Source organism: Triturus cristatus, chromosome 9 (assembly GCF_964204655.1).
Source record: "Triturus cristatus chromosome 9, aTriCri1.1, whole genome shotgun sequence".
Lineage (NCBI taxonomy): Eukaryota > Metazoa > Chordata > Amphibia > Caudata > Salamandridae > Triturus > Triturus cristatus.
In genome coordinates this window covers 150,551,766-150,565,028 of record NC_140592.1, presented here as the reverse complement: position 1 = coordinate 150,565,028, position 13,263 = coordinate 150,551,766, and the positions used below count along the sequence as shown (strand labels likewise).

Here is a 13,263-nt window from a genome sequence, read left to right as displayed (position 1 = left end):
GCCACAGATGCTGATCTCCTTTGTGCACAATGACAAAGAAGCAGCATGTTGGGCCTTTAAACATGACTTTATGTCTGAGTTTTTTGTTGCACCTGGTCATTTTCCTTTGGAGTCGCAAGAGTCTTGGCATTTTATTTGCTCTTATTTTTTCTTTTCTTTTCTCCCTTCTCTCTCCTATGATGACATATAGGGGAGACTATTCCCTGAGGCACCATGCCTGATGTTAGCGGGTAAACCTCAACACCACCTGTTACACTTGCGTGCTCCGTTTGTCTTCCACGAGGGTACAGGGTCTGCTGCATGGGTGTCAAACAAGTAAAATAGACCTACCACATTCCAATGCATTTTAATAGGCTTAATTTCGTGAGTTAGTTTTTCTTTCTACTATATGTGTCTCTTTGAGTTTTTTTGACATTATGTATACTATCTCTTTCAGGTAACTGCCAGTGGATCCCTACCTTGTACTTGAATTGGACCACTGGATGGTTTTGCATTGTACACTTATCACATTTTACTTTGAGCACTTGTGTAGAAGCAATATTTATGTAGGTCCTGAGGAATGCTGCGACAGCTCTAGGAGGACAGAAACAACTACATTGATGGTAACATTCAGCAGGTATAAAATACCTAGCTGACTTTGCTTGTTTTAATCCTGACCCAGGTACACATGTATAAAGTGCTTCGCGTACCCTGTAGCCAGTTTTAATTATCACACTTTTTTATACACGCTCTGCTTCCCTCACCACTCTTTGCTCATTAGAAAGGTATTTATTATACCATTGAAACCATTCCTGAGCTCCTCCCTCTTGTGAGGGGGTTGTAGCCCGCACCGTGACTACGCATCATGATGCAAGGAGGTTCCCAATGATGAAGCATGCCACCTACGGTGTGTGAGGGAATTCATCCTTTAAAAGGAATACCCCACCTTAGCTAGACACATTGGCCAACTCTTTTATTTCTTTTTTCCCCTCTGTCTAGACCCAGGTGTTTGTTTGTGGTTTGTTATTAGTATTGGGGAGTCAACTCCTGCTGGTCTCTAAATCTCCTCTGGTTCTCATTTTCTGTTTTTGTTACTTATTAACCCTGCCCATTAGCTTCTTAATATCAAGTTAGGCAGAAACATGAGTTGCCACTCAAATCATTATTACATGTAATGCGATCACTTTGCATGTGGCATTAGCACGTAAGAATATACCACGGGTGTTTTCAGAGGTTAATTTGTCAGGCCAGTCAGATTTTGATGATTAAAACCAATTTAATCCAAGACTATCTTAATGAATATAAGGTGAGGAGCAGATGAAATTCATATGTATGGCATTTTAGAGAAAAATCTGAACTCACCACGATGAAGAATCTCTCCATGCGCCTCTACATGGTACGAGAAAAGAAAAGCACAAATAAAAAATGCCAGATTAGTTAACTTTTATTTATTATTAGGTAAATGTTTAAGTGCTTTCTATACCAATAAATACATGCTGTGCTGCACTGCATAGCTTTCTACTACTGAATGCAAACACTCTACATTTAGATATATATTACGGTATGATGTGAGTTAGTGAAGGTTGCAACCTTAGACACTTACCTGCAAATCATGATTTGGCGCTCATAATATAGAAACCAAATAAGAACACAAAGCAGGAAGGGACACTATGCATAGCTATGCAACGCTGCAGTTAATTTAAAGACAAACAGAGAGTTTGTCTCTAAAATGTTTCATTTTGAGATTTACAGCATGATAAACCTATGGCATTTTTTCTGGTTTGAGAACTGGAAGATATTTAGTTATTAGATGCATGAAAACACATTCTGAAAAATTACAATAGCTAGCTAAATGTGATATTATCTATATTTTAGATATTGCAATGCTGCCCAAATTTTAATCCACCTCTTAGTATGAACATTTCTTATTTAAAAATAAATACATATAAATACATATACATCAACAAAATAACCTGAGAGTCTTTTGAATATTGTGTGACCAGGAATTATCAGCACTATGCCGTTGCATTCAAGGAAAGACCAGCAGCAACCTCTCTCTTTTGGTCAGAGCTCACTCAGACCCTTTGCACATCCATTTGTATTTGAGACATAATCAGACAGTTTTAAAAAGCTGTCACACAACGCAGTGCGGCAATCTAGTTGCTGTGCTGCCCTGCATGAAATGTGACCTTGTGAACATCCTTTTGTATTTGAGAAACAATGGGACAGATTTACAAAACTGTCATGCAAAGTAGTGCAGCACCCAAAGTTGCTGCTGTGCATTGGAGGGAGGGTGAGAGGTGGAAAGCACCATATATATATTAAGATATGGCACTATCCTGCTCTCTCCCTAGGGCTGGCGCACAACCAGCCTGCTGAATGCCAAACACACCTTTGCACCAAATTGCAAAGGTGTCTGCACGAGCCTAGCATACGTTTAGTACTAGAAGGGTGCCCTTGCAGTACAAAATATTATTCCTAGACAAACATTAAAACGTTTCCAACTTTGGATGTGTGCTGCACAGTGCAGCACACATGCAAAGTGGGAACAGTTAGGAGAAATAATAGTGTTTCTCCTTTTTAACGCTTGCTACAAGGTGGCGTTATTTTTTTGGGGTGCAAAACACTGTCTACTACTGTTAGTAGATAGGGTTTTGCATAACAAAACATGGGTGGTTGCGTGGGAACATCCATGAACCATCCATGGGACGAACCCTTGACACAGAGTAAAGCAACGCAGCACTTTGCGCTGCTTTGTGTTACTTTCAGGCAGCTTTCCAGAGCAAAACAAGTTTTGCGCTGGAAAGTACATAGAAAAAAATAACATTTTGTGCAGGTTTGTGTCACTTTTGTGAGGCAAACCCAATGTTTGTAAACTTGGGCTCTGCTCTCTTCCCTAGTGCTGGTGCACGATCAGGCTGTCTAGCGCCAAGCACACAACCTTACATCATAGTGAAAAGTGACAAGAAATGGAGCAAATGCATTTTGTCTACTTGTGAACTGTGAATGATTGGTGTACGTTTAAGGCAAAATCAATGTGATCAGTTTCTACTTATGTTAGCATTACAACGGTGCAAACCAGTTTCTCCCAGGGTTTAACAGAGGATTTTCGTGCACAACAGTTTCTTTCTAATAAAAACTCTAATATATGCATACAATAATTTATAATAAGCTACAGACGTGAAATATATTTTCCATGGTTTCACATCATATTCTCTGGTCTACAGCTGTTGCAAAAATCTTTATGTTACATGGACTGGAACAAAATGTGTTTGCCTCATTCGTTTGCCCCATTATCTATTTACAGAAACAGCCAAAATGGGCAAAATTGATTATTCTTTTTAGGAACTCATTCAATTTTCACGTCGTTTGTTCACTCTCGTGGGATTAAAAATATTTCAGAGGGCTCGTGGACTGTTATTAGACACTGCCATACTGCCAAGTGGAAAAATGTTCCTGTTAGATATTCTGAGATGTTTTCATTGTTTACATACGACTGTGTGACTTTTGACTATTCTTGACAGCTTTACAACTAGCAATTTCCTGCTAATCCGGTAGGTGGCAGCCGATCCCCTCGGTTAGTAGTGACAAGAAAAATGAAAATAAATCCTCAAACGAAGTTACGTATACGTTTCTTAGATTGCTTATTTGGAACACTTGGTCAAGGTAAACAAAGACATATATCGTTGTCATATAAGCCAGTAAGAGTAGTAATGTCGCACACACCATGACTGTCTCGAACATTAACGGAGTATTGTGACCACCGGAAGTTAGGAACACTCTTCCAAGATACTCAAACGAACACAAATGTGTATTAAAACAAAGCTCATAAGCACGTAAAATGTGGAGAAGGAGCCCTTTTAAATGCACGTGTGACTGTTTTCGGTATTTTATGAAACATTGTTTTTTTTAATCCAACAGCAAATTTAGAAAATATGTTCCTTGATGTATTCTATACACAACGGCCATCGACTTGATTACATACACATTTGCATCGTAAATGCAAAATCAGTTCACCATATAAAAGCAGTAACTAGTGCAACTCTTATAGTTGATAATGATATGTCGGGCAAAGTTCAACAAATGACGTAAAATGCTCGAATTCAACGTGTTTAGTTAGCTCCCTGCAAAACACTTAAATACATTAAATGTTCAAGTATTTGCTTGACTGGATATCTATTCATTTACATTTGCAATAAAATTTTAAAACACTCACCATAAGGAACTATCTCTCCATCGGCTTCTACATTGAGTAAAACAAAAAAAAAAAGTTGGTTCCAAATTCGATAAATTGATAATTCATGAAATATACTCATTCATACTAATAGCATAGTTAAGTGCTCTCGCCTTTCTCTGGGGATTTACCACTCCTAATTAATGCCCAATACCCGATAAGGGCCCATGATAACGGCAAGTACACGAGAGGAGAAAATTTAAATTAAAGTATTTATTACCCAGTTGCAAGTATTAAGTCTCCCACAAGCAGATACATAAACAAATCATCACCATATAATTATGGGCATATTTGTCAAAGGTTTTGCGTCACCCTTGTGCCACGGAGGGCGATGCAAACCTAGAATGAGGCTTACCAACCCATTAAATCAATCAATCAATCATGCACTTGTTAAGCGCGACTACTCCCCTGTGAGGGTCTCAAGGCGCTGGGGAGGAGGGGAGGTGCAGGTTCCAGTCCATCAAGGAGGAGGTCTATCAAAGAGCCAAGTTTTGAGGTTTCTCGTGAAGATGGGGAGTGATGTCTGTCTGAGGTGGAGCGGTAAGCTGTTCCAGGCTCTGGTCACGAGGAAGGAGAAGGAACGGCCTACCGATCTGGTCTTTCTGGCGTGGGGGACCACGGTGTAGGAGAGCTAGGCTGATCGTAGGGTCCTTTGGGGTGAGTGGAATTCGAGTCGGCTGTTGAGGTATGCTGGTCCAGTGTTGTGGAGGGCTTTGTGTGCGTGGGTGAGAATCTTGAAGGTGATTCTAGCCTCGATGGGGAGCCAGTGGAGTGTGCGCAGGTGCTGGGAGATATTGCAGTGTCTTGGCAGATTGAGGACCAGTCTTGCGGCGGCGTTCTGGATGTTTTGTAGCTTGCGGGTGAGGTTTTTGTTTATTTCGGCATAGAGTGCGTTGCCGTAGTCAAGTCTGCTGGTGACGAGGGTGTGAGTGTCCGTCTTTCTGTGCTCGCGGGGATCCATTTGAAGGTCTTACGTAGGAGGCAGGAGGATGCGACGGAATTGATCTGGCGGTCGATTTTGAGCTCGGAGTCCACGATGATAACGAAGTTGTGTGCGTGTTCTGTGAGGGTGGGCGGGCTTCCGAGGGTGGGGGGCCACCAGGTGTTGTTCCAGTCGTCGGGGTGTGGGCCTATGATGAGTTCTTCCGTTTTGTCAGTGTTGAGTTGTAGGCAGCTGCTTTTCATCCATTTGGCACCAGCTTCCATGCCTTCTTGAAAGCTGTGTTTGGCTGCGTTGGGTTCGTTGGATAGGGAGAGGATGAGCTGGGTGTCGTCTGTGTATGAAATAATGTTGAGTCCGTCGGTTCTGACGATGGGGGGTGTGGAGCCATGTAGACGTTAAAGAGCGTGGGGCTGAGGGAGGATCCCTGCTGGAGAGGAAAGAGTGGATCCAGTCGAGGGCCTTGTCCCGGATCCCTGCGTCGTGAAGTCTGCGTGTTAGAGTGCGGTGAGAGACTGTATCGAAAGGCCGCTGAGAGGTCGAGGATGAGGTCTACTGTTTCTCCTCTGTCCAGAAGGGAGTGGATGTTGTCTGCTGCGGCGAGGAGGGCGGTTTCTGTACTGTCGTTTTTTTCTGAAGCCGGATTGGGAGGAGTCGAGGATGTTGTGTTCTTCGATGAAGGTGGCGAGTTGGCTGTTGATGGCTTTCTCGATGACTTTCGCTGGGAACGGGAGCAGGGAGATGGGTCTGTAGTTTTTGAGGTCCGTGGGGTCTGCCGAGGGCTTCTTCAGGAGGGGTTGATCTCGGCTTGTTCCCAGTCGTCGGGGAAGGAGGCGTTCGCCAGGGAGCGGTTGATGGTGTGGTGAAGCATGGGTGTGATGGTGTCGGTGGCTCTGTTGAAGATGTGGTGAGGGCAGGGGTCCGTGGGGGCCACGGAGTAGATTGACTTCATTGTCTTCAGTGTGTCTTCAGTGGTGAGGGCTGTCCAGTTGTCAATCGTTGGCTTCAGGGTGTTGGGGTGGCTGGTGAGGGTTCAGTGTGTTGGCTGTCTTCGTCGAAGTTGTCGTAAATGTTCTTGATTTTGTGGTGGAAGAAGGTGCTGAGTTTGTTGCAGAGGTCTTGAGAGGGAAGGATATCAGTAGACCCGCTGGTGGGTTGGGCGAACTCCTTGTTGATGCTGAAGAGCTCTTTGCTGCTGTGCGCATGTGTGGAGATTCTGTCTTTGCTGTTTTTCTTGTATTTCTGATGAGTTGGTGGTGGGCATTGGTGGCGGCTCTGAAGTTGTTGTGGGCTTCTGTAGATTTGGAGTTCCTCCAGGTCTTTTCGAGGCAGCGGCATGTGCGTCTGGACTTTCGATGTTCGGTGGTAAACCATCTGGCTTTCTTGGTGTGTGTGTTGTTGTACTTTTTGAGGGGGGCTATGGTGTTGGTGCTGTCAGAGAAATATCTGTGCAGAGTTCGGGCTGCCGTGTTGGGGTCGTCATCTTACGCAGTGGTTGGGGTGGAGTTGCCGAGTGAGGAGGTGAGCTGGTCATCGGTGATTTTGGTCCAGTTTCTTCGTGGGAGCAGGTGCTGGGTTCTGTGGATGGTGGATGTTGTGAAGGTGAAGTGGATGCATTGATGGTCTGTCCATGGGAGTTCAGTGGTGTGGATGAAAGTGATGGAGTTTCCTGTTGTGAAAAGGGGGTCGAGGGTGTTTTCCTGCTGAGTGCATGGGTTCGGACATGATCTGGCGTAGTCCAATGTTGTGGAGGTTGCCCAGGAGGGATGTAGTGTTGGGGTCTAGTTGGTTGTCGTGGTGGAAGTTGAGGTCTCCCAGCAAGGTGTAGTTGGTGGACGCGATGGCTTGGGGTAGATGATGTCCGTGATGGAGTTTGTGAATGGTCCGCAGGGTCCGGGGGGTCGGTAGATGAGAGTTCCTCGGCCTGTATCTTGAAATGTAGGTGTTCCATCAGGTCTGTGGGCTCGTCGGGAAGTGTGCTGAGCCGGAGGGTGGATTTGTGGACGATGGCGATTCCTCCTCCAGGGCGGAGGTGGGTGTGGTGAAAGGCCACCTTGCGTGGCTGTGTGTGGCTTGGTATATCTGCAGTAATCCAAGCCAGCGCAAGTTGCTGCCTTGTGTTACTCTGCCTCAGGGAGGCGTTGAATGGGTAGTGTGAGTGTTTCCATGCATTCACCCATGGATTGTGTCGTATATCCAGATTTACCATGAGCGGTAAAGCTGAGAATGCTTGAAAATGCTACACCTTCCCAAGGGAGGTGTAACGAGCAGAAATATGTTTATTTGTCCTCGTTTTTTCCTCTTTCTATGTGTGTTGCATTCTGCAACACACATTGAAAGAGGAAAACACCTCAGAGGTTTTCTTTTGCAGGAAGGTGGTCCTTCCTGCACAATATCAATTCTGTTTGCAATGCAGGCACCCTTGCACCACGGTGCAAGAGTGCCTGCTTTGGCACTAGTTAGCACATAGTGCGCCAGCGCAAGGAGAGGACAGGAAAGCGCCATACGATGTTAAAGATGGCGCATTCCTGCCCTCTCCCTGTCGTGCAGCGCAGCAAGGTGTCTTGCTGTACTGCGTTGCGTGACATTTTGATTAATCTGCCCCTAAGTGTCCTTACTTTCAGACTTCCACTGAACTTTGACTGCAGGTAAACAACAGTAATTAGAGGCAGAATTCTGAGCCTTATCACTGGATGAACAATCTTCAACATTCCAAATAGAGTGCCAATACAATCCTAATCCTAAATATTGACAGGAAGTGGACATCACAATACAGCAAAAGACCCAGGAAGCTGATTTTTGGATTCGAAATTTTTACGCACGACCACGGAAAGCCCAGACAACCTGGACCACAAATGTAATCTCTCCTTCACTTCTAAGGGCAACTTTTACATACTGCACTTTCAATTTGTTTATATTTACTTTCACCTGAAAAAATAATGGAAAAATCAGATATTAGTTTGAAACCTTTGGATTATTTGTGTTGCCATTGACAGCAAATGTGTCACTGACTTCTGTGTCAGTCCCGAGGATAAAGGTATGCTGGAACTTTTCTTATAAGACAGCCAGGGGTAGCTGAAGGGGCAGGCATCAGTACATCAAAATATATCTATCTTTTGCAAGCACATGTGTGAATCATTTGGCCTGAGTGGGAAAGCAGAACTTTCATTTGAGAGAAGGAGCCACAATGGGCTTTGCAAGCATAGCAGGCAGGAGTGACAAGTGCTGCAGCCAATAACAATGGGTGACTTATAGAAATATGAAAGATTGCCCTATTGCCAGGGGACAAGACATTGTACACTGCCTGGGTGGTGAAAATTCCTTGCATGGCCCAATGGACAAACATAGCTGGTCACGGGGGCAACGCTGCTGTAGGTGCAGCAGGTACAGTGGCACCAGGGCCCAGAGCCCTGAGGGTCCCAATGAACCCTGATAAGTGCCCATGGCATCCTTGCTACCCTACTGAATGTTCATGTGGAACCAGACCACACAGTGACTATTTAAGGCATGGACAAAGTCGGCTCAGGCCCAGGGCATCAGCCTTTAAGGGGCCCACTGGTAGAGCCAGCTCCTCTCTGCAGAGTCTTGTCCTGAGAGACTTGAATAATTTTAAAACAGATTGTTTTAAATATCATTTTTTTAAATGTATTGTTAATGATGGTGATGTGTGAGAATCTATTACAGACAATTTGCAGAAAAACGTGTTTATGTTTCAAGCAACATCCATAAAAATATTTCTTTCAGATCAAAACAGGACCTCACATATGAGAAATGGGAGGGGTCACATATATTATTTGCAGTAATATTAGTGAGCTGCTGCTGTGTTACAATATTAAAAACACACATTACTATCCATCAATATGTTATGTTATGTTATGTTATGTTATGTTATGTTATTTGTTTATTTCAATAGCGCACGGCTACTCAAAAAGAGTGTCCCGGCGCTTTAATGGAGAAAGAGACAATACTGCAACACAACAAACATAACACCAGATAAAACCAACAGAAAAAAGGGCAGGAGATTCACGGAGGACGGACTACTGAGTGAACAGCCACGTTTTAAGGCCTTTCCTAAAAGCCAGTAGGCTGGTGACTCCCCGCAGGGCCAGTGGTAAAGAGTTCCACAGCTGAGAAGCCAGCAGTCCAAAAGAGCGGCCTCCGAGGCGCGCTTTCTTTACCCGGGGGACAACAGCAAGATGCAGGACTTCCGACCTCAGAGACCTGGTTGGATGGTAAAAAACCAGTCTCTTATGGAGATACTTGGCTCCCTCCTGGTGAAGAGCTTTGTAGGCCAAGGTCAGCGCCTTAAGGGCGATCCTCTTGCGGATAGGAAGCCAGTGTAAAGTTGCCAGCAGGCCCGAGGCCCTGGAGCGCCTGCTAAGGCCAAAGATTGCCCTTGCAGCGGCATTCTGTACCACTTGAAGCCGCTGCAACAGATACTCTGGGAGGCCCAGGTAGAGAACGTTAGAGTAATCCAACCTGGACCCAATCAGAGCCTGGACAGTCAGCGCCCTGTGATCCACGGATAACAGAGGAAGAAACCTCCGCAACATCCTGAGGATGCCAAAGCAAATGCCCGACACCCCCAGGATCTGGGATTTCAAGGTAAGCCTGTTGTCCATCTTCACCCCCAGATTCTTAGCAACCTGAGAGGAGCAGGACGGAGGGAACATATCCCGCGGCCACCAGGTCTGCCAATCTGGTTCTGTGTCGCACCCAAAGAAAAGTACTTCGGACTTGTCGGAATTGCACTTAAGGCTGTTTAGATGGAACCAGTGAAAAACAGCCCCAAGGCAATCCCGAATGCTCTCCCCATCGAAGTCACCTCCTCTCTTACAAGAGAAGAGGAGCTGGGTGTCGTCCGCATAGGATACGATCTGGGCACCATGCGACTCCACCAACGCCGCCAAAGGGGTCATAATGATGTTGAAGAGGGTCGGGCTCAAAATAGAGCCCTGAGGGACCCCGACTCCCAGAGGCGGCATCACGGCGGAATCCGGCGGGGCCCAGATCGACTGCCGGCGACCGGCTAGAAAAGAAGAGAACCAGTCGAACACCGTCCCCCGTAGGCCTATCTCGAAGAGTCTAGCGAGAAGACCGTCATGGGGAACGGTGTCGAACGCCGCCGACAGATCTAGCATCACCAGCATGACTTTGCCCCCAGAGTCCAGAACCTCTTTAATGGTTTCCGAGACCTCCAGGAGCGCAGTCTCAGTGCTGAGATGGGGACGAAAGCCAGATTGGGTGGCATGCAGGATCTCATTAGATTCAAATTCAATATTAGATGCAAACACATTAAGAACTTGGACAAGTGTGCCAGTGTGCTGTCAGTGACCTGGTCAAAGAGGGCATGAAAGAGCTGAAAGTGGATCATAAATTCAAAGCTGTTCAGAACAGGGGCCCCCCAAATATGCTTGGCCTAGGGCCCCAAAATCCTTTCGGTGTCCCAGAGGCCACATATTGTTTGTGAATCTGGAAAGGGTGACCTGGGGTCATGTGCAGGGACTACAAGTAATACGCTAGGCTGAAATAAACAGGACCCAGACCGCAGCAAAACTATTTTACAATTTTCATGTCAAGTTCGAATTTTGTACATTTGGAAACACAGTCTGTCGGCTGCTCCTGTATGGCCAATAATGCATCACCTGCCCTCACAATGGAGCATGCTTTGAGAGTAATTATTCAAATTTGACGATAAAAGGGGATTTAACTGTAAAAATATAGCAAATGAACAAATGTTCCTGTAAAAATGGCATTGCTCTCAAATGAAATTACCAGTTTTAAAACACTATATTTACAATACAGTCACATAACCTCCTGTTTAACCGTGGTAATCAAATGCAGCAGAGTGAATTTTTTTTTTCATTTAGTGATGTCACCATGGTTACAGAAACAAAGCTGAAATGCCAATGCGTCACCTTCAGTTTTCTTTGATTGCACCGTCGACCCGTTTGACTTTTCCTCATCAGAATCTGCATAAAATAACGCATTGTTAGTCTGCTTCAAATGTGCCAGGCGTTTGTTTTATTACAAAGCACAAGACATTGACAAATATTCATATAAAAGGTTTCTGGCAAATTACTATTCTAGCGGAAAAGTAAAGAAATGCACCTCTGAATAGATTAGTTATTGCTGCAGTATTTTCATCAGGTATTTCTTTTTAAATTCATATCCACATACTTCCATAAATGTGTCCCTGAATAAAAAATGCCAAACATGAGCTAATTTTAAATCATTTCAATGCTGCAAACATAGCCGAGTTTCATTTTACAATATTCACAGCATAATTCCAAGATCAGGGCCCTTTCTAGGTGTTTTGCCGCCCAGGGGAGAATTGAAAAATGCAGCCCCCTCCCTTTTACTACCATCACTCTCTCCCCCTGTCATCCAGGCTAGAGAGGCACACCCTCTACTGCCGAACCCTTCTATGTTACTCTCATTTACTATCAGGAAACACGATCACAACAGTCAGTCCTGCAAATGACCTCAACGAAAGGCCCAGGACAGACCGTGATGGTAGCCATACACTCACAGAACTATTTACACGGATGCCCAATGGAGCCTTGTGTTTAAATACCACAGAGGCGTCAGTGCACCTCGTTTTCAAAACCAGAAACAACAAAAATAGTAACTTGCACCATCTTCCAAGGCCAGACCTAGTGGTTTTGCCGACGCTTTTTTTTTCTCACTGAGGCACCTGAAATAGTTATCATCTCCATTGTATCCATTTATTAGAGGCTGATCACAACAATTAAAAGATTTCAACGTCAGGGAGATTATAGTTCATGATGCTGAAATCTGTGCTAATCAGACACTATGGCAAGATGTTAATCAAGTTTGGCGTACAACACAGAAAGAACTGCTTCTTGGCGCTGTGAATAGAAGTTATTGACAAGCTCGTGTATGTTACCACTATGAGAGTAATCCTGACCAGAATTTGAGATGGTGCAAGGAAGAATGCACAATTCACCATAGTTGACAAGTAGTTCCATGTTGTGGAACACCTTTAACCAATCCTGGGTTTGCGGTCACCTGTGTGTTGCATTCTGGGATTTGTAATCCTACTTTTAACAGGGTATGCACTGGCTCAAAAATCCCAGCGTGGACATTGACGTTGGCCTAAACAGTCACTAACCGATGACGGTATCGGACATGACACTAGGCTAGTGGTCAGTTCTTTTTCTTTACGGAGTTTTATATAGAGCGATCTTGACCCAAAAGTATCAGGTATCATAGCGCTTTACACAAGCACATGTTGCGTTACATCATGAGGACACATTCATTTTTGTTAGGCACGAACAGCCTATTATTATGACAACAGGCACAAAGTTTACTGAGCGGCCAATATTCCAGCCCAGAATTTCGAAAGAGAACAATAACCATTTTTAATAGTTCAAGGCATGTTGAAGATGAAGCCAACTTAAGAGCAAATCTCTAATCATTCAGTTGTTAAGCCATTAACCAGTTACCAGTAATGAAATGCGTAAAGGTTATATGTGATTCTTACAGGATAAGAGGCAATTGCCACGCAGTTACTCTGCTCAACCTTCCAACAATGTCTTCCAAAAGATACCGAGCGGTTAAAAAAAAACATGATTTTTTTATGACGGTCAAATGAGACAAAATTTACTTTTTTATTGAAAAACATGAGTGACATTGTGTTCTAGCCCTCCATTTGTAAGTCTGTTGACATCCGTTCTCGTTGTGCGTTGCATTTGTTGGGTTGACAATTGCCAAGGAGTGAGCACCGATACTGCTATTGCAGCCTTGGGCAATTTTGCGTCTTTGGGTGTGCATTATGCCAACAGGAATCATATGAAAGGTATTTGATTCTGTGATGAGAAATGAGTAAACAAGGTCTGGAGGGTCTGTGCAGCTCTGTGCATGGTGTGCAGACTGCGCGCAGGTGGTCCGTGGCTGATGCTGAAGACGCACAGCCCCGGAGTGCGGGTGCCTAGAAGTAGCAGAGGATGCCCCCTTTCAATTAGAGGGCTATCCGCTTTCATCCTGCGTTACGTTGCATATTATTTGTACAGTACCTGTGACATCAAAAGGGCGCCTCAAAGCACTAAAATCAGTTCTCACTACACCCCTCTCTATGAGCTCTCAG

At 44.6% G+C, this 13,263-nt stretch overlaps 1 protein-coding gene across 23 annotated transcripts in view; it reads right to left on the bottom strand.

Annotated features, from left to right (window-relative positions):
- Positions 1-13,263, bottom strand: part of TMEM40 (transmembrane protein 40) — a 270,106-nt gene that overhangs the window by 72,826 nt on the left and 184,017 nt on the right. For all 23 annotated transcript variants that reach the window (XM_085624612.1, XM_085624616.1, XM_085624620.1 and 20 more), the window contains 3 exons: positions 11,072-11,125; positions 4,196-4,222; positions 1,342-1,368 (listed from right to left, as the gene is read on the bottom strand). In XM_085624612.1, the coding sequence (XP_085480738.1) occupies positions 1,342-1,368; positions 4,196-4,222; positions 11,072-11,125 (108 nt within the window). The remainder of the gene's footprint in view (positions 1-1,341; positions 1,369-4,195; positions 4,223-11,071; positions 11,126-13,263) is intronic.